Source organism: Chiroxiphia lanceolata, chromosome 17, assembly GCF_009829145.1.
Source record: "Chiroxiphia lanceolata isolate bChiLan1 chromosome 17, bChiLan1.pri, whole genome shotgun sequence".
Taxonomy (NCBI): domain Eukaryota; kingdom Metazoa; phylum Chordata; class Aves; order Passeriformes; family Pipridae; genus Chiroxiphia; species Chiroxiphia lanceolata.
Window position 1 is genome coordinate 11,895,977 of NC_045653.1, and position 24,097 is coordinate 11,920,073.

A 24,097-nucleotide genomic window follows, 5' to 3' on the forward strand; every position below is an offset into this window, starting at 1 on the left:
ATTTTTAGGGGCCGGGGCTCGGAGCGAGGATACGGCCCGGCCGCTGACAATGGGGGGAAGGGGGCCGGGCTTCCCCCGTGACCACTCGGCAGCAGAAGGACCTGTAAGATTTCCTCGATGACCCAGGCCCGTACAATACAAGGAAAGCGCGAGAGGGAGATACCCCCGCCAGGACGAGCTGCTCCTTTACCTAATGGGAGTGACCCGGGGTGAGGGGCTGCCAGGTTCGAGCCAGCGGCCTCCCATGGGGGAGACACCCACACTGGGGGGGGAAGTGGGGTGAAGCCTGGCCATGCTTCCATATGAAAGGGCACAGGGGTGCCTGTGGAGGTCAGCACAATCCCCTCCCCTCCAGGCTGGCTCACAGCTCTGAGCCAGAGCCTGGATGTGGTGGGATAGCAGTGACCAGCCCAGGGCTGTGTGTCCCCAGCCAGCCCCGTTCTGAGGGTGCCATGAGCCAGGGGGGCTCAGAGGAAGCAGCTGAGGGGTCAGGCTGATCCCTGATGTGCTTCCTCCCCCAACAGGGTCCCCCCTGGCTCAGCCTGCGCCAGAGAGGTCGGTGGGCCATCTGTTGTGGCCAATCCTTGAGGGAAAAAACTAATGTCCTGGGCTGCATGGCAGGAAATTGGAGCTAAAAAGGTGAAAGACAGGGATGGAAGGTCATGGGGTGGCTGGAAGAGGTCAGGGCTCAGCCTGGCTGGTGGCAAAGTGGACATTGCAGAGGGACGACCCCCTTCCATCAACTGCGACACAGCTCCTGCACACCGGGGCCCGATCCTACCGCTCTGCAGCGACCCTGGGAGCCAGGGGGGCGAGGAAAGGGCCAGTGGCAAGGCCGTGGAAGGCCGTGGTAGGCCCGATCCTGGGGCCGCTCCGCAGGCCGCAGTCGCCCCCTGGCGGCGGCCCCCCGCTCGCAGCCCCGCGGAGGGCCCGGGCCCGGGCCGCCATAGTGCACGGCCGAGCCCCTCGCCGGTGCCGCGGGAGGCCGACACATCCCGCGCGGCCTCCCCACACCCCACGGGGACACACCAAGACACGGAGCCGGGACACCCCCCACCACCTCGCGGACTACAACTCCCATCACACCCCGCAGCGCGCTCCTCCTCCTCCTCCTTCCTCCCGCCCCCTCCTCTGCGCACGCCCCCGCGGCGCGTGGCGGGGCCGCGCTGGGTTCCGTTTCCGGCGCGCCTCGCTCTGGTCCCTGCGGCGGCGGCCGAGCCTTGTGCCTCCGCCATATTGTCTGTGTGCGGCGGCGGCGGCGGCGGCGGCGGCCGCGCCAGGTACCGGCGACTCCCGCGCCCGTGCGGGGCCCCGCGGCGGCGGCGGGTAGAGGGGGCGGCGGGGGAGAGGCGCCTCCGCGCCTCCTGTGCTTCCCCCTCCCCGCCCCCCCCCATCCTCCGCCGCGGGCGCGGTGTGGGGCCAGGGGGCCGCGGCCGCCCCTCAGCAGAGCGGGGCCGCGATGGCGCTGAGGGGCGAGCGCGGGGAGCGGGCGGGCCCGGCGCGGCGGGGATGGGCAGGGCCCGCCGCGTCCTGCCCGCAGAGGGGCTTCGAGCCCACGGGGGGAGCGGGCAGGGGCCACGGAGGGGCCGCCCTGCTGACTCCCCGGCCCGGGCCGGGGCCGGCCCCGGCCGCGCGGGGAAGGGCAGGGCCTCGCGGGACCGGGGCCGTCCCCTCCCCCAGCGCTCCCGGCTGGCTCGTTCGGGCCGTGTAGGTGTTATTTACCTAAATTGCCCTGTTTCGCCTCTCTCCCGCCCTGCCCAGGGAAGCGGGGGGATGCGGAGGGGCAGAGAGAGGCCTGTTGGTGCTCACCGCCACCCCCGGCTGCGCAGGGACTCCGATCTGGGCCTTTCTGGGCGGAGGGGAAGGTCGTTCTCACGGCTTCCCACGCCGGTGTCTCCTCTGGAAGCGGCGGTGGTCAGGTCCCAGCTGTAATTTGGTTCATTGTGCCTTGGGGGCAGCGAGCTGTGTGTGGCTGTTGGTAAAATGCGCTTTGTAAGTGAGAGGTCAGATAAGATTATGGAACCCCGTGTGTGTCAGATCACTTTATTCTTTCTTAGTCAGGGCTTTGGATGAAACCAATAAAGTTTGGATTATGAACACTCAGGGGAAGAGGAGGGGCAGGCGCTGATCTGTGCTCTCTGTGACCAGTGGCAGGACCCAGGGGACGGCATGGAGCTGTGTAAGGGGAGGGTTAGGGTGGATATCAGGGAAAGGTTCTTCCCCCAGAGGGTGGTTGGGCACTGAACAGGCTCCCCAGGGCAGTGGGCACAACCCCAAGGCTGCCAGAGCTCCAGGAATGTTTGGACAAAGCTCTCAGGGACAGGGTGGGATTGTTGGGGTGTCCTGTGCAGGGCCGGGAGTTGGACTCAATTCTGGTGGGTCCCTTCCAACCCCAATACCCCCGAGAGGGGTCTGTGATGATTTGGGGTTTGTGCTGCTTAAACTTGACCCTGGGCTGGGGCCTTGGGGAGCTGCTCCCTCAGTGCCAGGCTGATGTGTCTGGAGGGGGCTGTGCCCTGTGCTCCACGTGTGCCCACCTGGCTCCTCAGGGAAGCTCCGTGTGCTCCGCAGACGGCTTGGGAAGAGCCCCCAGAAGGACTCAGAGGTGCCTGGGCACAGCAGGAATCAAGTGGACACCCAGCAGTTCTGCTTGGGGCAGGGAGTGATTTATTGGTTCTTGGAAAGCACTTTCTTTTCAGAAACAGAATTGCTCCGTTTGGTGCTCGTTGGTCCTGCCAACAGACCAGGGTGTTGGATGTGAGTCCTGGTGTGGATTCCAGGAGCAGCATCAGCAGAGGCAGAGGAGTTGCCCATCCCTGTGTTGTTCCTGAGGGTGTGATGTACAAAAGGGTGAAGGTTGTGCTGGGAGTGGGGAGGCTCAGCTTGAGAAGACTCAAGGCAGGATTTGGGGGAAAGTGTGAAGCTTGATCAGTTCCTTGGTTAGTCCTAAAAACTAGGATTGGTTTCTGAATGTTCTGATTCCTACAGCACAGGGCCATGCTTGGGTAAAACATACCAAGAGTGGTCCATCCTCTGTGGAGGCACTGGAAAGTGAAAACTGGAATGGGAACGTCCAATCCCATGGACAGGGCAGGCAGCACTCTGCCCTCAGGAGATCCACCCATGCCTTGCAGCTGGAATCCCAGTTCTTTGGGTGCCTCCAGGCAGGGAGGGGCTTTTTGTAAAGGTCCAGACCTTTCCCTGAGCATGAAGAATGTAGATCTTTGGTGGTAGGCAGTGATCCTTCCCTTTCCTCTTGGCAATGGGGAGAAATTTCCTTTATTTCACCTTTCTCTGGTGACTTATGGCAATACCTGGTAATATAATTTCTGTTGTTAGTGAAACCTCCTGTCCTCTCATTCCCTCGTGGCTGGTGGTAGAGTTGGGTGTGCATGTCTTGCACTCAGACCAGGGAGTTTGGCCACTCACCTGCTGCCCTTGAGGAGCTGAAACAGAGTAGAGGAAGGGAACATCATGGGTTCATGGGTTGAAGGAAAATGAGGCTTGCTGGATGTTGGGAACATGGCTCTTTGCAAGAGGGATAGTAAAACTGGCAGTGAGTTTTAGCAAATGTGGAGGAAATTGGATCATGGAATGTTTTATGACCTAGGGTTTGTGCAGGGACAGTTAATTGTTTGCTTGAAAAAAAGCTGGTGGGATGTGAGAATGCAGATGCAAAGCTGGGAGTGGGGATTGCTGGGGAAACTCTTGGTAAAACACCATTTCCTGAGGGTGAGACACAGAAAGACTTGAGTGTTTGATATTTGAGGCAGGTTGGGTGCATCGGTGTGGAATGGGTTGGAAGTGGAATACAGGATGCTGAAAGGTGGTTATAGATTTGTGGAGTTACAGAGAAAGAAATTGTAAAAGGGACAGGGCCCCAACTTTTCCCAGTTTTATTAAATGGTGGGTGTCCTCGCAGCTTCCACTTCAATTCTTCTCCATTTTCTCCTTACAGAACTAATTTTCTCTTTTTGTCTTTCCTCGTGTCCTCTGAGGAATAAGGGAAAGGGAGGCAGGAGAAGGAAATGGGTGACATTGTGGTGGTGTGATTAATTTCATGTCACATTTCTGAAGAGGCAGGGATTTATTTCTGGGTTACCAGACCTGTCACCTCCACTGTTCCTCCATTATGGAATTGCTTACATTAAGGTATCTGTTTTAGAAACTCTCTGGATGAGATTGATGCCATCTTAGATCTTATTGTCCCTTAAAGGTCTTGAGAGGGGGAAAAAAACCTCCCAAATTTTAAAATCAAGAAGGACTGCTGTGACTCAGTCTGGCTGAAAACATTGATTGCAAGACAGATCTTGGATAATTTTTCTGAGCTTGGATATCTCCTTCCAGGGGCTTCCAAGAGCTGACTTCCCTGGAATTTACAGAATGTAATTGGAGAAAAGGAGTTCTCCTTTGGACCTAGAAAAACTGTTTGGAAGAGGAGGCTGCAGCTTTCTCAGCTGGTGTCAGTGCTGGGTCTGAAAGCAGAGGGATTTTCCAACCTGGCTTTTGAAACCCTTTGCCATCCAGGTGCCAAACTAACAGGTCCATAGGAAAGGTTGATGAGAAATGGGATTGTTGATGTGGTCATGGGATCAGTGGTTCATGGGTATCTTCTGTTGGTCAGGTGTCAGCAGCAGAGGAGCAGCAACATGAGCGTGACATGAGTCTCACCTGCCCTGGGCAGTTTCACACTGCTCTGGGCAGTTTTATTCAAGCAAATGATTTTATTACCCATTTCATGCTGCTGCTTTGGGGAGGTGAAGAGCAGAAGGGGGGCTTGAGTTCTTTGTGGACTTGGTACCACCACAGACTCACATTTGGAAAGTTACAATTTCAATAATTCTCTTTTTGTGCAGAGTTAATTTCTGAGAGTTACGTCCTTTTTACTGAGTTCTGATTTTTAAGGAATGTTACCCTATGCAGGGAGGCATTTCTAAAGCAGGCTGTCCAGCTGCTGTCCACGTAATGGCTGGCTCACATTATGGCAATTTATTAAACATGAATGGTGAATAAAATGTGTACTAGATGAAAGCAGAGAATAATTTTGAGTCAAGGCAGAACTTGGCTGCAGGTTTCCCATTGGATAGTCATGTCTCTGAGTGTTAACAGCAGTCCTAGAAAATTGGAAGTTATTCACTCCATTTTTGCAGAGAAGGAGGCTCTGCCCTTGCACCTTCTAGAACAACCAAAGGCTAAATTAGTCCTCTTTTAATTAAGCCAAGTGTAGGGAGAGTCCAGTGTGCTGTGCAGTGCTAACGCAGAATTAACGTGCCAGAACTTGCTTTCCCTGGGTGGGAAAGGTCTTGCTGTGGTGGGAAAAGGTGCCCCCAGTTCCTCCTGCTTGTCCAGGGGAGGCAAAATGGAGCCTCTCCCTATTGTTGCCAAGGCCCTTGAAGAAGGCATTTTCTCAGAGCATCTTTGCACACGTGTGTGTGAGTTGTCAGAAAATCTTTATTTTTAGTGTTCTGAAAATGGATGAGCGTGGACGCGCACAACAGATTAATTTCCAGTGTAGGAAAGCAAGAGCTCCTGCAATGTTCCTCCTCTTCCAGGCTTTGTCACACGTTTCTCTGCCTGTTACCAGTGTGCTGTTGAATTCCAGCCTTTCTTCCACACTTTTATTGTACTCCAGAAGGAAAAGGGGGGCTTTTTGCTCACTGTGCAGCATCCAGGTTCATTTCAGCTGAGTTTAAAAATTAAATTACAGGTTTTGGCACAGTGGCTTTGCTGGGGGGTTAGTTGCAGGGTGTGAAGGAGGATGCTGTGGGGTTGTTTGGCGTGGCAGTGGTGACTTCAGCATTTGTGTCTCCAAGGGCTACACTGGTGAGAGTGCTGAGGTCACCAGGCTTCAGTTCATCTCCAGAACACTGGGGTGAAATATTAAAATCTTGGTTGGTACAGTCACATCACCTGCAGTGTCAGGAGCCAGCACTGGGGTTTATACAGTTCTAACTGTATATAAAACTATATATATATATATCAGTTTATAAGCCCAGCATTGGGTACCTAGGGCATAATAGCTATTACACTGATTGCTGGAGTTTAATAGCTGTTTTTTCCTGTTTGATTTTTGGGGTGGTTGTAGCTGGGTTCATCTTGTGTTAATAATGATGAATTTTTAGAGGATTATGTCAGAACTTTAGTTTCTGGCAGGGGCTTGCACCGGGTGGTTCTTGCTGAGCCTGCTGGATGCCAGCTGAGCAGTGGAGATGGTTTGTGGTGCATTGCCTGCTCCATGGAACAGCTGATCACAGGGATTTCCTGAAGAAATAGTTACATGCAGTGTAACTGGTTTATCCTTTGGCTCTGGTAACTGTTCCTGCCTCTGGGAATTGCCTGGTCAGATCAGTTGGAACTGTATAGCTGTTGCACAGGTACAGGTCAGTTGTCTGAGTTCTGGCTAAATCCCTCTCTGTACATGAACCAGGGTCAAATCAGCTGAACGATTGGCCTGGCAGTGCTCTGTGCCTACTAATTAATGAGGAAAACAACTGTGTCACTTAGCAGCAATTAAGGAGGGAGAACTTTCCAGGGGACGCTGCCAGTGGAACCTGATGTCAGCTCTGAAGAGCCTGTAGTGGTGCTGAAACATTCCCCTTTGTGAGCCTTCAGGAGGAGTTCCCTGGCTGGGATCTCAGAAACAGTAGTTTTGGTAACTGGAATACTGTCTGAAGCTCCAGCAGTAGGAGCTTTAGTTTTGTTAGTGCTCTTGGAATAAAAAAGAATTGCTTCCCGTTGAAGTCTTTCTTTGGCTTAGGGCAGGCCTGAAGGGATGTACGTCCAAAAAACTCGCCCACCTTTCCTGCACTCCCTGCTCGGCCTGAACTGTCGGGGTGGGGAAGAGGTGCCTGCAGAAGGCCTCTGTTTGGTGTGCGTACAGGGAGGTTAGTTTGGCAATTCCTGGTTACATTTACAGCCATTTTTGTTGGATTGTGCCAGGATTCCTCAGCCCTGGCAGTAAGGATGTCCGCTGTGTTTGTGGGAGGCTGGGAGCAGTGGCAGGAGCGGCCAGAGGTGCTGGGGCTTGAGTGTCTTGCTGGTGTTGCTGCCCACGGCCTCATCCAAGATCAGCCTTGGGTTTTTGTGTTAAGAAAAGCTTTCCCTTTGCTCCATGTGCTGTGGACTAACTTAGCTCTGAAAATATTAGAGAGAGTCCAGGGGTTTGGGGGAGAGAAGTGGGGAGATAGAAGTTTTAAAGGTTGTCTGTTCTGAATAAAATCCCTTAGGAGATGGAGTGAGCAGCACTCCCATCACTGCTGCTGGAGGAAATCCCGGCTGTCCTGACCCAGGTCCGTGTGCTGTTGCCAACACTGACGCTTGGCAAAGGACAGTTGTCCAACCGGGCTGAGACAGTGGAGACCCGTAGAGGGTCTGTGAGAGCTCTGCTACAATTTAGCTGTTACAGGTCTGAACAAAAAGGAAGACAAAGCGTGACAGACCTTCTACCAGGAGGGTGTGTGGGCACCAGAGCCACTGCCAGGGCATCCTGGAGGGTGACAGACGTGCGAGACGCTGCTCTCGGCATTGGGAAAGTGGGACAGTGAAGTTTTCCCCAAGACTGTGCAGGATATTGTAAAACATGGAGTGACAGTAAAACTAAAACCATTCCGTGGTCGGTCCTGTGACTTCCATATAGATTGAGATCCTTGTTGCAAGGGATAATTTCTTCATTGGCAGGAACTGCGAGGAATTCGGGGGGGTGATCAGTCAAGCTGATGAAGGAAGAGCCAATCTAAATTTTAGGATATTTCTAGTACAGAATTACTCCAAGATGTTTCTTCCAGTGTAACTAAACCTGTCAACTGCTTTCCCTAGTGACTGGCCATGTCTTGTTTGAATTAATCACAACTGTTCATGTTTCTTTTTTAAGGGAGTGTGAGGTCTTTGGATATCATGATTTGTTATTCCTCACAACCAGCTATTTAAAAGAAATCTGCAAAATAACTTTGGTGGAAATGCATTTAGAGTAGACTGTGCTGTTCCAAAACAATATCCAGGGAAAAGTTCAATTTCAAACCTTAGCTTTTTCTTTTGACTCAGATTTAAAATCTGTGCTTCTGTTGATGATGTCCCCTTTAGTAGGTGAATGATCTTCAGGAAGGGATGTAGTGTCAGCTTTGTTAATCCAGGCTTGTTTCTATTTTAGCTATAAATCATAGAAAATATAGATTGCAAGGGACTTCTGGAGGTCATCCATGCTTGTATTGCTGCAGTTTCACCATCATGAAACACATAAATCAGGGTCTTTGTGAGGTAAAGCATGTTTTTTATTGTTTATTACTATTATTTCTTCTTTCAAAGGTAATCCGGGTGCTGATTGATGTTGGCTGCCACCAGGCTGTACTGTAGTATTTAGGCATGTCTTGATCTTTTAATTTCAGTGGTGTCTCTCCAGTAGTAGATGTTCTCCAAACTCTGAAGGAGCAAGTGCTCTTCCTTGGGAGGATTACAGGGCCACGTGGGCTTTGTGGAGGAAATCATCAGCAGTTTGATCTGATAATTGTAATGCTTCCTCACCCTAATAAATCACGTTACACACTTGTGATTTCAGAGACTGGGTTTAAGCCATTTGCCATGAAAGGTAAACATCTTGCTTGCAGTTGTAGATAAAAGAAAGGAATAACCTTTTGATTCCAGACTCTGTACTGTAATTCTGCTCTTCTGCACTGACAGAGCTTTTCTTCTTTCACAACAAACCTGCTGCTGTCTCAGCCTGTTTACAGTCTTAGTCTGGCACAGTCGCCACCGTAATGAGCTTACGTGGGGAAAGTACAAGTGAGAGCGAGGTCTTAGACCTGTTTGACCAATCTGTCCATCTCGCTTTTCTCCTCGAGAGGAAGCTGAACTTCTCTGGGACAGTCTGTCTGGAACTGATAAAAGTGATGGGAATGTTTTTTTGGCTCTTTGAGGTCGGCTTGGGACAATTCAGGTCCTGTCCTACTCCTCCGGGCCTGCTATGGGCTCCCTGAAATCAAGTTCAGGTGGATCCTTGCTAATAAAACCAGGTTTCTGTGGTGTTGGACGTGGTTTGCTGGGTTCACTCCTCTCTATCTGGATGAACTTGGATCTTCCTGGCAATATACTGTTCACATGGAGGGCAGGTCATGCCGTGAGCAGCAGGGAAGCCCGTGTCAAGTGGTGCTTGTGTTCCTGGGTGCATTATTTATACTCCAAACCTTATCCACAAAGGTCATCACTTGGATAGCACTTGCAGGGTCCTCGGGACACCAGTCTTCTGGAAAGCTCTTGGCTTCCAGCTCACTGGGAGCCTGTGGGAGTGCTGTGTCATACTGGTGCAACTTCTTAGGTTTAAGGTTCTCAGCTTGAGAGAAGCTCGGTGCCAAAAACATTTCCATTTAAAAGGAGAAAAAAGATATTCCAGTATCTCAGTTATTCTTGACTAAAAAAAAAAGAAAGACAAATTTTACTAGAGGCTAAGTAGGTGTGCTTCTCAAACTAATCTACATGGATTTCTTAGCTGTGTTTTGTTGCTACTTGCTGTAAGTGGATGTGTCTGGAAGGACAGAGGGTGTAGGAAATTCCTGTGCTAGTCGGAATAGGTGCTGGAAGTGTGGATCCTTCACAAGATATCAAATCCCTCATGGGGGCAGGGGTTGCCCTTGGAATTAGAGTGCATTTTAAGGATGATAGCATCCCTTTTTAAAAATGAGGGAGTTTGTAACTGTGGTTTAAGTTAAAATGTTCTAAAAATCAGATTTAAAGTGAGCATTGAGAGGCTTTTTACCCTTTTGTTGAACTTTGGGCACAAAATATCTAATCTTGCCAAGCTGCTCAGGCAGCAGACTACTGCTCTGTGTCCTTGCACAGGGAAGCCTTTGCAGTGAATAGCGTGTCAGACTGTAGCTGGGAGCTTTGTCTTCCTCTCTCTGTGACCTTTGGTATGTTTTCTGAAAGCTCATGGTTGTATTTCCTAGTTAAACACCTCTCTACCAGAGAAATTAAAATTTTTACATTGTGGTTTTCTGGAGATGCTCAGGACTACATTGGACATGGCAACCTGATCTAATCTCATCTGCTTTGACTAGATGATGTTCAGCAGTCTTTTCAATATAAATTATTCTATGATTCTGTCATTAATGCAGGAATTAATAAATGACAGCATTCTGTTTGGGTTCTGCAGAAATAGAACTCATCTTTTATAACAAGCTCAAGACAGTTCTCTAGGTGCAATGACTGCTCATACTTAGATTTTCTGCCTGAAAAACTGGAAGCTCAACTGATGTTTGCATGTCAACACCTGTCCCCATTATCCGTCCGTATTTGTGTCATTCCCTTCTGCCAAGGAACTTGGATCCACTGCAAAATGATCCCCCTCCAGGGGCAGTGGAAGAAAAATCTATACGAATTCCTTGGCAGTTTTGAGCAGAGTGAGTGAGCAGCTTTCAGGCAGGGTAAGTTTATATATGTCTGTAACTTTGTTTGCTTCAAAATTAAATTATCTGTGCAGACTTTCTCCCCTCCTGTATAAGAACAGCAGACAATAATACCTACCCTCGTAAATAGACATTGTGTGCCATTCTTAGAAGCTACAGTCGATGATTTCCTGAAAAAGCCCTTCTCTGAGCAGCCAGTTACAATGTGCTGCTTGAGCTAGGCTAGAGCTACGTGACAAAAAATAGCCACTGTGAAATTTGATCTATCTTTAGATAATGTGATTGATTTTTCTTTCTTTTTTATTCTCTCTTTTTTTTTTTTTTTTTCCTTGCTGAAACTGATCTTGCTCAGCTGGGTGAGCTGGAGCAGTCACATGTGCTTTATTGATACTGGGTTGTGCTTAAAAATTAAAATTGCTAAGTCATGTATAGGTTCAGTTAATTCCTACACAGGGAGTATTGGGCAGAGGAAATGAGCCAGTGCATCTTCTGCCAGAAGCACATGGAATGAGGAGAAACAAAACCACCGTGATTGAACTTTGAAATCTAACAAATTTCACTGTACTAGAGTGTTCTAGTAAACTTGCACGCTCTGGTAATGCCTGGGGACGTTTTTGGAATATACATCTAATTTCTAAGTGTCTGAGTCATGCCACATAAATGCTTTGAGGTCTTAGATGATTGCTGCCTCATCTTCTGAAAGTGTGTTTTGTTAGAGAACTAACATATTGTCCGGGAATAGACTTATCATATTTTTAGGAATACTTCATATTCTTCCATTAGCTGCACGCCAGGCTGAAGTGCCCCCTCCTTACCCTCTTGGTGTGAGGCCTCAATGGACTTTGGGACAGAGTCGTGTCCCTTTTTAACCTTGGGACTGGATTACTGCAACCCTGTCTACCTGGAGCTGCCTCCAGCACCATTGGTGTGTCAGTAGGTCAAAAACAACCCAGCTGCTGAGGTCTGTCCCACCTGAGGAGGTTTTGTCCACACCAGAGAGCTCTCATGGATGTTTCTGCCTTGGATGCAGGACCAGCTGCTGGTCAGGTTGTTGTGACACAGTGAAGGACATCAGACCTGTGCCCCCAGTCCTTCACCATCTTCACAGCCAGTGGTTCTTGCTGGGTCCTCCCAGCAGCTGAAGCACTGCAGACCTTGAATAAACAACAGGACACTGCCAGTAGAGCAGGATTTTGCTGCTTCTAGAATTTTCTTCTGGTCTGCATTGTCCTGATAGCCTGATAACTGCTCCGAGCAGATTCTAGGTCTTTTCTCAATTAATTGCTGATTTAATGGGGCTATTATTTTCCTCATACAGTCTGTCAGTTGCCTGTTTCTGTGAAGAGTAAGATTGGCATAGCAAATAAATACATTCATTTAGGTCATAGTGTTGCCCACTGATGGAGCCCATACACAGGGCTGTGGGTCCCTGCCATGTGCTACACACGGAACAGAGCCCTTCCATGCTCTGAGACAGCTCCCCTCCTAACAGAAGCTTTGCCAAAAACCACGTTATAAGGAGGAAGCATTGGAGGTGCATACCCAATGCTTCGGGCAAGCAGATGCAAAGAACATTTTCAGACTCTTGCAGCAGAATTTTTTTCTTTCGAGTTGAGTAAAGCATCATAATCCAACACAGATGCTGCTGTCTTTTGGACAGTCATATTTAATGCCTTGGCTGTAGAAAGTCGTGACTAAAAGGGGTTCCCCTCCCAGCAGACTTGGTTTTGGTTACGTGGGGTGGCACAAGATGGGGGAGAGATGAGATTGCAGCCGTGGCTGCTGCTTTCGCTCTGGAGCTGAAAAGAAGGAGTCTGTCTGCAGATACAGAATTCATGGCGTTTCTTTCCTTTTGGAAAGTTATCTCTGCAACCAGAAGTTGGAAACAACGTGCTGAAAGTTGCAAGATTGGAAGGGGCTTTGTTAGGGGGGCCAAGTGACCCGTCTTGTGTGAGGGAGAGCAGACAAATGCTTCCAAGCTCTGACGAACGAATCCCCAGGCCTTTGGCTGGGCTCCAGCCTCTCGTTCGCAGCAGCTTTTAATGATTAACTTAAATACTTTTATAGTACCTTGAGAATTTAACCTCTCGTTCATATTCTCTCTGCAGGTGGAGGAATCTGAGGCCTTCTCCTCCTCTCAGCGTTGCAGACCAGGTCGCCTCTGATTTTCCATCTCGTCCTTTCCGCCTGCAACCTGTCTGATATGTCGGGACCCGTGCCGAGCAGGGCCAGGGTTTACACGGATGTGAACACACACAGACCCCGCGAGTACTGGACTATGAGTCGCACGTTGTTGAGTGGGGGTAAGTCTCTGGGCTGCCTCTGGATGTCCCTGCCCTGGGATCAATCCCGTGGATCTGGGTGCATGGGGAGTTCAGGCGCCTGTGCTGCGTGAGGCTTTTTCCATGCTCCTCGGCGTTAGGATCACGGTTGTTCTTCAAAGAAGCGTTTCTTACCAAACTTTTAAGTCCTCAGTGTGTAGGAACAGCAGCTTCATTAAAAGTTTGAAGAATTTTTACCAGGTAGTCAGGAGACATCCCCTTTCAGAGGGAAGAAAGTCTTCCTCTGAAACAATCAAACTAACCCTGAGCACAGGGCTGAAAAGAAGTGAAAAGACTTTCAAACTGAAGTTGCTTCTGACTTGGATGAGTGAAGAGACTCTGCAGACTGAAATAGGTACATGCTATTTTGTGACTTGTTGCTCTCTACGAGTGACTGGAAAAGACACGGCTGCTCCTCTTTGAAGGAGGGAGGTGTCTAAATTGAGCTCATGACTAAACCCTCCCAGAATCAGACAGCAGTGGTGGCAGCTTCATAGCTCTGCATTCCTGCTGGGATGTGGAGGGCCCAGGCAGAGTTCAGCCCTCAGCTGTGCTGCAGTTCCCAGTTTCTGGAATGTACACAGTCGTCTGAGCATAAGTGCTTCTTTGTGCCTAGTCTGTTTTTAAACAGGCTAGCACTTAAGTTTTTGCTGTCACTGGCTTTGTTGATTTTAACAGTATTATACAAAGAAAAATGTAGCTTTCAAATATAGAGAGACTGGGAGAAGAGATAGCTCGAGTTTGCTAATGCTGAAAAGATAGTTGGGCTTTCAGTCCGTAGTTTTGGATTGAATCTAATTTGGGCAAATAGAAGTTCCCTGTTTCTCTCCTAATTCCCTGGTCAGGAGAAGACACCAGTTAATCCCTTTTGTCTGGAAAGTGAGGCAGTGATTAAGTGTTAAGGAGCAGTTTGTACATTGTCATGGAAATGACTGAGCTCTTTGGAACTTTAACCTTTTCTCTCCACAGAAATCAAGATGACTACCAGCTAGTTCGAAAATTAGGCCGAGGCAAATACAGTGAAGTGTTTGAAGCCATCAACATTACAAATAATGAAAAAGTAGTTGTTAAAATTCTCAAGGTGAGCTGGGGATTGGGCAACAGATAAAATCTGTCTTGAGGCAATCAGGAGGCCAGAAAGGCCTGTTTGATGTTCTAAAACTGAAATCCTTAAAGCCTGGCTTTGGAGTGTCATTCAGTGAAACAGGCCATCATTTTGAGCCTCCAGATGCACTTGGTTATTAAGTCAGATCTCTGCCTGTAAGGAATTAGGCTCTGTCTTAAAGAAGCCCTCATGTGCAGCAGTTTTTACCTAGAGCCAAGCAAGGCTTCAACAGCTGACTACAAAATTCTCACCTTCTCTAAGTGCCAGTGCCCTGGCATGCTGTCGTGGGCATGGCCTTCTTTCAGTGACTCTCCCAGTAGCCCGTGGACTTCTCACAGTTAAACATTTGCCACATGCCAGTTAAGAATTCTTGGATTATCACAGAATCACAGAACTGTTCAGGTTGGAAAAGCCCTCTAAGATCATCGAGTACAACTATTGGCCCAGCACTGCCAAGCCCACTACTAAACCATGTCCCCAAGTGCCACATGTATATGTCTTTTAAATACCTCCACTGGAGCAGCCTGTTCCAGGGCTTGACAACCTTTTCCATGCAGAAATCTTTCCTGATATCCAACCTAAACCTCCCCTGGCAGAACTTGAGGCTGTTTCCTCTTGTCCTCTCACTTGTCCTATCAGATCATGTTCAGAGAGCTTTAAAAAAAAAAATCTTCCTGCCTTTCCTTCACGTGAAACCGTTGTCTGTAGCTGTCAGGGTTGTACAGTTAGAAAGGAGACAGCAGATATTTGAGCCCTTCTTGGAGTGATGCATACTCAGGTTATATTACAAAGGCTCTGATGTATTTTGCTGATCTGCAGTCATCTGGGTGTTGAGCTATTAGCCTCACTTTACTGCAGTGCTTTATCTTACACTTCGGGTTTTTTTATTCTTCAGCCTGTTAAAAAGAAGAAAATCAAGCGTGAAATCAAGATCTTAGAGAACTTGCGAGGCGGGCCCAATATAATCACCCTTGCAGATATAGTAAAAGATCCTGTGGTGAGTATGGGAGCAACTGAAAGGCTGCTCTGGGGTTATGGGTGAAGTTGCTGTGTTTGACTTCAGCTCTGATCCGGGTTTTTGTTTATCCCTGCTCTTAAATCCTGCTTTTGAATTGACTAATAAGATCAGCTCTTCATCTGATAAACTTCTTTTAGAGGGCCCTTCCCCCACAGGTCCCTTCAGCTCCTCACTCTGTGAGGAAGAGATACCAGTGAGCTGAGAGAAGTTAATTCATTCTGCAAACAGTGCTGCTGGGGGCTGTGGGCTTTGGCTCTGCTTTCTCTGTCTGAGGAGAATCATAAATATGTCCGAGGCAGAGGGGTTTTGTGCAGTTTTAGGAGAAAAAAATTGTTTAATTAATGATCCTAAATGGAAACATATTATCTCAACTTAACATGGCTGAACACTTTTCTTTCTGTTTTAGTCTCGGACACCCGCTTTGGTTTTTGAACATGTAAACAACACAGACTTTAAGGTACAGTGTGGGATGTGAACTTCTCATTTTTTTCTGTTTGAAAGCCACTCGTTCTGTTTTTCGAGGGGAAAGTCAAATACACAGGTCAGGCAGGCTATTTAATCATTTCCCTCCAGCATAGGAACTGTGTTTAAAGGTAAATACAGTTGGGATAGAAGTTTGTAATTAGTCCTTCAGTACCATTTTGCCACAGAAGTTAAAAAGTGAGAATTCAGATTCCAAGTGGTATTTAAACTTGGGAGCAAAAGAATCTGTTACTGTGTGGCCCATCAGTGCCTGTCTTATAGAAGCATTTTGCTTTTATGTGTACAACTCTTTATTGAAACCACTTTAAATCTGAACAGCTGTTTCTGTGGCCTTTCATACTCCTGGGAATAGGGATTTAAATGTTTCTTTGCTGTTTCTGTGGCCTTTCATACTTCTGGGAGTAGGGATTTAAATGTTTCTTTGTCCCCTTCCTACTGACCCACCTCAGGAGAAGAAAGGCAGTGCAGTGCCATTAGGAATAGCTATTTAATGTTGCAGAGCACCCTCAGTCTTCTTGTGACCCAGAGTGCAGGCATGGCCTGTGCTGGTGCTGGGCAGCTGAAACTGGAGGTAGCCAGTGACAGGGACCAGAATGTGCTGTCTGAGCAGAGCTGGGAGTAAACTGTGTGTGGGATTTGTAAGGGGAGAGAAACAGACTGATCAGAGGTGGGTGTGGGATCAGAGTAACTTGGGAAACTTGGACTAGTCCTTCAAATGGGTTTGGAGAACCACAGTAGCCCAGGACAGGCTGGGTTGTTGAGGTTTGGCAGGGATGTGATGGGGTTTTTTGGGTGTTGAACACTGATATGTGTGTCCCACAGCAATTATACCAGACATTAACAGATTATGATATTCGATTCTACATGTATGAGATTTTGAAGGTAAGTTGGTGTTTTGCTGGTTTGGCTGTTTATTTCTAGGATTTGATCTCAGCTAATCCTGTAGAGTTGGTTCTCATGTCACTGATCATAGTGACATATCACTAAGGGAAGGGAAGAGAAAGTCTATGAAAGAATGGGGCAGAAAATGTCAACTCAGTATTGTTTTTTTTTCAGCCTTGTTTCTGCAACAAATGCTAGGCTTTTTTTTGCCTTTTTTTTTTTTTTTTTGAGGCTAGCAGAGCCTTTCAGTACACTGAGATAGCTTAAGGTCCTGAATCAGAAGTACATGTAGCCTCTGAAAACAGACAACTGTAAGCTCTTGCTGGCTGGGTTTGTGCTCTAATGTAATGTGAGTCAAATGTCTTTGTCCATCTTCTGAAACAAGTAATTTTTTCCTTAGGAGTCTGGAAAAGGGGGCCTTGTTTGATCAATAGTGCCTAGTAACTATGCTCTTAGGGACTCTGAAATTCCAGTTTTTAGGAGGAAGCACACGAAGTGAAGTCAGGAAACTTGTGTTGCTGGGATCTCCCTTTGAAAGGGGGCTCTGTGATCAGTGAGTCTAGTCCAGGATGTAACTCTGGACAGTCTAATTACAGTTGTGTATGTGCAATACTCCTGAATGTGGTTGAACTCGAGAGGTCCTTGTGACCCCAGTGTCTGTTTCTTTGTCCCCTGCAGGCTCTAGATTACTGCCATAGCATGGGAATCATGCACAGAGATGTCAAACCTCACAACGTCATGATTGACCATGAGCACAGAAAGGTAGTGGGGTGCTGGGGGCAGGGGGGGGTCCTGCTTTTCTCTTGGCAAACTGGGATCCCTTTTGGGTATCCTATGTAGTGGTATTAGCAGACCCTTCAAAGAGCACTGCACTTCCCTTGTGTGGAGAACTGTAAAATGAGATTCTATATGCTGCTTTTTGAAGCTTTTATGGGGTCACATGTACAGACAGGGTTGCAAGGAGAGGTATTTTATTTAGACTGGTTGGTGATATGGGTTTGGGGAGAATACGTAACCAGATACTCTGATCAAATGAATTGAAAATAGAAGACTTGTAAATTAACTTCAGACTAAGCTCACCTGCAGTGTTATTCAGCCACTGGAGAGCTGGAGCACCCCTTGAGCCTCTTTTCTTTGTTTTCTACCATTTCTAGCTTAGACTAATAGACTGGGGTTTGGCTGAATTCTATCACCCTGGCCAAGAGTACAATGTCAGAGTGGCTTCCAGATATTTCAAAGGACCTGAACTCCTTGTAGATTATCAGGTAAGAATTACCAGGACTTCTCACTGACTTTTGTATGGAAAGTCTGTGCCATTTCAAGGTAACAAACCCAAAATTCAGATGTCTAGAGAGTTGAAGCTAAAGTCTGTTCCAAAATGTGTGGCAGAAAGCAGCCATAAAATTAAAGAAATTCTGAGTTAAAGAAACTAATGGGTAGTCTGAGGACCTGAGGAAGAGCTGCAGAACTATCATCATGGATCTTGGAATACAAATGCTGAATATTTTTTTAGCAAGGCTGTGTTTGCAGTAAGGTACAGGAATGAAACAAAGCCCCTGTGGGAACAGCGAGTACTGCATGAACTTCTAAATTAAGCTATAAAAGCATCCCCATATCTGATGGCAGATTACATTATGGAAATCACAGTGTTCCTGGTGACTTTCAGACTGTACTGGTTCTGAAAAAAGGCACATCCTCACCTGCCTGTGGACCTTGGGGAAACCACACCTTTTGTTGCTTGTTGTGATTCCTACTTTCCCCACACACTTCTTGATGGTCCATAACATTGGAACCTGCAGTGAAAACAAAAAGGCACTGATCTTTAATATCCTGGTGGACAGGGATGGAACTAGGATACCTGCTGTCCTGCTAATTGCTGTATATCCCAGTTTGAGTAACTGGAACACTGAGCTGAACAGTGTTTAGGGATCAAGATACATGAAGATAGTTCAGTCTGTTTCCAGCATAATGTGGCCACGTTTGTATCACTGGAGGGAGGGGGGGGACCCTGTTAGTTTTGGAAGTCTGTTCTGCTTGATTCATTAGAATTGAATTGTCCTTCTGGTTTTGTACAGATGTATGATTACAGTCTGGATATGTGGAGCTTGGGTTCATGTTGGCTAGTATGATATTCCGAAAGGAACCATTTTTCCATGGCCATGACAACTATGATCAGGTGAGAGCTGGTCATGTACAATCTCTGTTCTCTTAGCACCATGAAGATTTCCTGCTTAGGCTTCTGTCGAGTGATCTGGAGAAGGATTTAAGCATTTCTCTAATGGCTTCTTTGCTCAGTTTGAAGCCACATTCCTTCTCTCAAGTGTGCAAGATTATGTAACCAATTAAATGGAAATGGATTTATAGAGCTTTGTACTTAGGGGCTCCTCAGTAGGTGTCTGGGAAAAGCTGTAACAATAGTTACATTACAGCTGGTGTGTTCTGGTACACAGATTGACTATTCCTGAGGTTATGTGGAAAGCCCCTGCCACTATCCACCTTCCCCCCTCTCTGTATAGAAACTGAATTTGGTGCAGGTTTATAATCAAGATTCTGAAATCCTTGATGTGTTGCCTGTAAGCCAGAATATTTATACTTAAACCTTTACCACATGCTCTGCATGTGACTAACATGCAAATATTCCAGAACAGAGACCTTTTATTCTCAAACCTCCATTCTGGAGCTCTCTGGGGTGGTGCTTCACCCTTCACATGCAAGAGCCAGAGTTTCTGCTTTCCTGACCAGTTATTCTTGCCTTTGCCTCTCTTGGTTTTGAATGTTTTCTTGCTACAAGGGGAGTTAGCATTGCAAAGTCTCAGGTTTTAGAGATTTTAGGGTATGTGGCTCCCTCCTGGCTGCCTTGGGGTACTGAGCTCTGGCTGTGAGTGGAGGCACATTCCTGATGCTGGGGACTGTGTGTGGCTGGGGAAGCCAGAGCCACAGGATGACCCTGTGGCTGCTGGTTCAGACCACTGAGACCAGGTTCAAGCTTCCAAGGGAATGTGCTGCTGTATCTTCACATGGGCTCCAGCATTATCATCCCCTCACAGTAGTGACTTATTTTTCTGTTTGTTCCCAGCTGGTGAGGATAGCCAAGGTGCTGGGGACAGAAGATCTGTATGACTACATTGACAAATACAACATTGAGCTGGATCCACGTTTCAATGACATCTTGGGCAGGTGAGCCAATGTCTGGAGCCTCTTTGGTAGATCTGGACACAGTTACAGCTTTGTCAACAGACCTTGAAGCAAACAAGGTCTGGGGAGAAACCAGAGCCAGAATTCTGGAGAATTGTCACTTTGTGCCTTTGGTCCCTTTTGCCAGTGCTTCCCATAGTCCTTTATATGGAAATGGACCTGAGGAAAGATTTTTAAATGTCATCCAGGCAATAAAGGAACTGCTGGAGCAGAAAGCATGAAGGGCAAATGCTTTACAGTCTGGGGGGAACAAACAGTGTTTCTCAGCATTACAGCATGGAAAATCAGGTGCTACTTCAGGTGGCATTTACATATTCTTTTTCCCTTCATAGAGTTACTTTGTGTGATACTTAAACTAAAGGAACCAATGCTGGGGGCATAAGAGAAGAGCAGAACCTGGAATTTTAGGCCTGTAATCCATTCTGAATGAATCCTGCTGCTGTGCGGGGGCTGTGGTGGCCACTTTGGCTGTGCCGAGGCTGTGGTGGCCACAGTGAGTGTGCTGGGGCCACGGCAGCTCTGCCACTGCGTGGAGACTCAGTGCACTGCTGCTTCATGTTCCAGAACGCCTCGGCCCTGCGGCTGCTGCACCAGCCTTCTCGGGGACGGACATCTGTCACAGTTCCTGCTCCTTAAAAGAGTGAATTTTGGCATGGCTGTCCCCTGCCCGGCCTGATTTGGGTCTCTTTTCCCACAGACACTCCCGTAAGCGATGGGAGCGCTTCGTTCACAGCGAGAACCAACACCTGGTGAGTCCAGAAGCTCTGGATTTCTTAGACAAGCTGTTGCGATACGATCACCAGTCACGACTCACAGCGAGAGAAGCCATGGAACACCCCTACTTCTGTGAGTATCAGCTGCTGCCCCGAGAGATCTGCCCCTGGGAAGTCTCTGTTCCCATGGGTTGTGCAGATGGGAACTGAGAACAGCAACAATAATAAGCCTGCTCTCTGCTGTGGAGCTGAGGCTGCTGGTCTCTGGGGTGGGTAAAATAGGCCACTGCCACCTACACCAGCCAAGGAACCAGTGTTGGATACCTGTGTTGAGCCCATGAATCATCAGGTGATATCAGGGAAGGTCACCTAAATGATGTGATTTGTAGCTGCTCTCAGCAGGTGTGCACAGATTCCAATGTTTTGATAAACCCAAGGATGTCTGGTTTGTTGAGAAACAGGCCTTGTAACTCCTTTTGTTGTTAAATTGTTTAGCCACTGGTATATTCAGGTGTTGGGTTTGCAAGCAAAAATGTAACTTTCACTGATAAATGTTTTTAAATGTTTGCTGGTTTTCACAAATATTGATATTTAGGGGTTTGAAACAGCTGTAACAATGCAAAATGTCAGCATTTGCTGAGGTGTGGGGTTTTTTTCTTGCTGCTAAAAGAACCCCTGTAATTAACAAACTGCAGATCTGTGTTACACCTGCGGGAAATATTCCAGTGAAATATTTTGCAGGTATGAGCATTAGTAAAGCCAAAAACTTGGAATGTGAGAGTTGAATGAACAGGCAGTTATGTGTCCACATAGAGATACAGCTAGTGCTGAGCTCAGCATGAAGAGGGGGAAAATTTGGGATTCCCTTGTCTGACACAGGAGGCCTGGGAGGCAGGAAGGGGTTGTCCCTGTTCAGGCGAGAGCATGAAAAGTAAAAAGTAAGTTGGGATCATCTCACAGAAGACAGCAAGCTCCAGGGACACTCCTGACAGCTCACAGGCTGCTGTGGGATGTGTATAGAGACGTGACACATGATTGTAATTAGTGATAATCTATCTGCTTGCTACACCCATGATCTGGGGTTTGCTTTCTGCAATTACACAGTTGCTTAGCACAGAAAACACATCAAACTTCATCTTAATTCCCTTCAGGTTTTCCTGTCAAGCAATCCTGCTGACCCCCACATCACATTTAGGTGGCTTTCCCTGATGTGACACAACCTTGGTACCTTCTGAGTTCTTCCCACTGGAAATGGTGTAAAACTTCTGAGTTCTGGTAGATGGTGGTTGATGTGCCAGGACTGGCTGAGCACAGAGGCCACGGGCAGTCTGTGCACCTCATCAGCTCTTTGGCAACACAGCACCTAAGGGTAGTGTGCTCTTCCTAGATCCCATTGTGAAAGACCAGGCTCGGATGGGCTCGTCCAACATGCCGGGTGGCAGCACTCCTGTCAGCAGTGCGAGCATGATGTCAGGTCAGTCCTGCTCTCAGCTCTTCTTGGTGATTGGTGTGGTAAAGAAGCATTTGTGTGTGCTGGGTGGGTATGAGGATCGAGGAGGGTGAGTTCTGCAGGTGGGGCATCGGGTCATCCCCTGGGACTGGAGACAAGGGCAAGGAAGGCTGCAAAGAAGTGGGTGGGAGAGCAAGATAAATAAGGCCTCGGGCAGCCTGACCTGCTTTTCTGGTCTCGTTTTAAAAAAGTGCTTTGCAGTTGGATTTTCTGGCAGCAGTTTGAAGGACAGTGCACTGGAACAGGCTGCCCAGAGAAGCTGTGGCTGTCCCATCCCTCGGAAGTGTTCAAGGCCAGGTTGGATGGGGCTTGGAGCAACCTTGTGTGTCCCTGCCCATGACAGGGGATTGACACAAGATGAGCTTTAAGGTCACTTCCAACCCAAACCATTCTGGGATCCTGCCACTCTTCTGCCCATCAGTGACTCTTCAGTCAGCCCTTCTCAGAGGCCACAGAGAACTGTGACAGACCTTTAATCTCAGCTTACCTTGGCAGCTCTGAAAACATAACTGACCTGCAAAGCTACCACTTGATTTCAGAAGCTGAGCTGTCCTGGGTGGCGATGCGCTGCTTTCACTCTTAATTCCTGCTCCCCTGTCTCTCTTCCAGGGATTTCTTCAGTGCCAACACCTTCACCCCTTGGACCTCTAGCAGGCTCACCCGTCATCTCTGCCACCACCACCCTGGGGATGCCGGTTCCAGCTGCTGCGGGCGCCCAGCAGTAGTGACGGGCTCTGTCTCCTGCTGCCTGAGCTGAGTCAGGTGGGGAAGAGGTTTCCCCCTCCACCTCTCCTCAGGACGCAGCTCGTGCCTGGCAGGGGAAGGGAGGGGATGAACGCTTTGGAGACACCGTGTCTGAACTGTTGCTTGTGGATTTATAGTAGTTCAGTCATTATATACAAAATTATTATAGGCTGATTTTTCTTTTTTTACTTGAACTTTTCGTAACTCAGGGGATTCCCTGAAAATACCTACAGATGGAATATTTCTTGGACAGTTTTTCTTTCCCCCCCCGCCCCACCCCACCCCCCAAAAAAAAAGAAAAAAGTACTCTTCATTTAATAACAAATGAATCAACAGCATTTCCAAGCTCTTGCATCCTGCTGGAAATCTCTTCTCTTCACGTTCCCACCATTATTCCTCCACGAGCCTACACCTTGGGGGATTGTGCTCTTCTCCAGAGACTACCAAACCAAGTCTTCGTGAGGCAGGGGAGGGGGATTCTTAAAGTACCACTCACTTAAACCCCGTGTCCTGCATATGTCCCAGCCAGGGTACACTGAGGAGACAATTCCAGTAGGGAGAGGTGGGATAAGCTTAAAAGGAATAAGTGCAGATAATGTCCAAAACCCTAATTAGATTGGATAATGTCTCCTTAGGAGCCAACCAGAATGCCAACTCACCCCTTGCATGTAATTTTAGTCTTAAAAATGAGGTTACTGATCCAATTGGAGTCCTTGCCACCTCCCGAGACAGGTGCTCCTGTAGAGTAAAGCCCTACTCTGATCAGCCCCTTTCTCACAGGAGGGTTCTTCCTGCCGTTGCTTGGGTTGGATCTCTGGAATTAGTTTGTTATTGGGTATATTGTTTTTAAATTGTTTCTATAGGTTTCGAGCTGGTGGCTACTTAAAGCTGAAAAAAAAAAAAAAATCAGACTGCGCCAAGTCCGATCCCACATCTTCACCCACCATCCCCTCCCTCACGTGCCATGTGGTGAGAATACCAGTTACCTCACAGTCTTGTAAATATGCACTGAGAGGAAGGAGCAAGCAGACGTTAACTTAAACTGAAATGGTAGATCAGTAATTGTGGACAAATATTATCATTGACAACGGAAAAAGCACCCTTGTTACAGCCCTGCTACCCCTTGCTGTGTATATATACTTTGTCCTTCATATGTGAAAGATCCAGTGTTGGAATTCTTTGGTGTAAATAAACATTTGGTTTTATTTATCGAGGTTAGATTTAAGTTCCCTGTGTAGAGGCCTCCCTGGGTGGTGGTGCACTGACACAGGAGTGGTGACAGCCACTGTCCCTGTCACACACAGGGGGAGCAGCACAGAGGAGCCTCACACAGATGTCACAAGCCAAAGTATCTCCTGGGAGAAGGATCTTTTGCCATAAAACCAGAAAAGCCTCCTCTTCTGTCTCACCCCTGATGGGGGGGCATTGAGATGATGAACCAGTTCTTAGTTTTTTTTGAGTGTGTTGCCATTCATTGGATTTCAGTGACTTTGTTTTCAGTCACCTAATGTTTGTGGGACTCAGCTGGCGTGGCTGCAGGGGCAGTGTCACCAGTCATTCTGGGTGACCTCCCATCCCAAAGCCATTGCAGCAGTTGTTACCCTGGGCATTGGCGGCTCTTCCAGTCCTCAGCACGTGCTGATGCCTTGGCTTGTGTCTCCTGCTTGTCCCCAGCACCTGTCCCTCCTCTGTTCTTTGGGAGTCATGACCACACACTTCCAGATTGCTTAGT

The 24,097-nt window shown here is 48.0% G+C and overlaps 1 protein-coding gene across 1 annotated transcript; it reads left to right on the top strand.

Moving 5' to 3' along the window:
- Nucleotides 1-1,175: 1,175 nt before the first annotated feature.
- On the top strand, nucleotides 1,176-23,578 carry CSNK2A1 (casein kinase 2 alpha 1). The gene is given in 15 exon segments (XM_032704590.1): nucleotides 1,176-1,280; nucleotides 12,503-12,667; nucleotides 12,670-12,697; nucleotides 13,685-13,796; nucleotides 14,716-14,817; nucleotides 15,245-15,295; nucleotides 16,144-16,203; nucleotides 16,882-16,965; nucleotides 17,358-17,468; nucleotides 18,279-18,312; nucleotides 18,315-18,379; nucleotides 19,280-19,380; nucleotides 20,096-20,244; nucleotides 21,499-21,585; nucleotides 22,231-23,578. Coding segments are annotated over 14 exon segments (1,170 nt in total). The 5' UTR covers nucleotides 1,176-1,280; nucleotides 12,503-12,597; the 3' UTR covers nucleotides 22,347-23,578.
- Nucleotides 23,579-24,097: the final 519 nt, after the last annotated feature.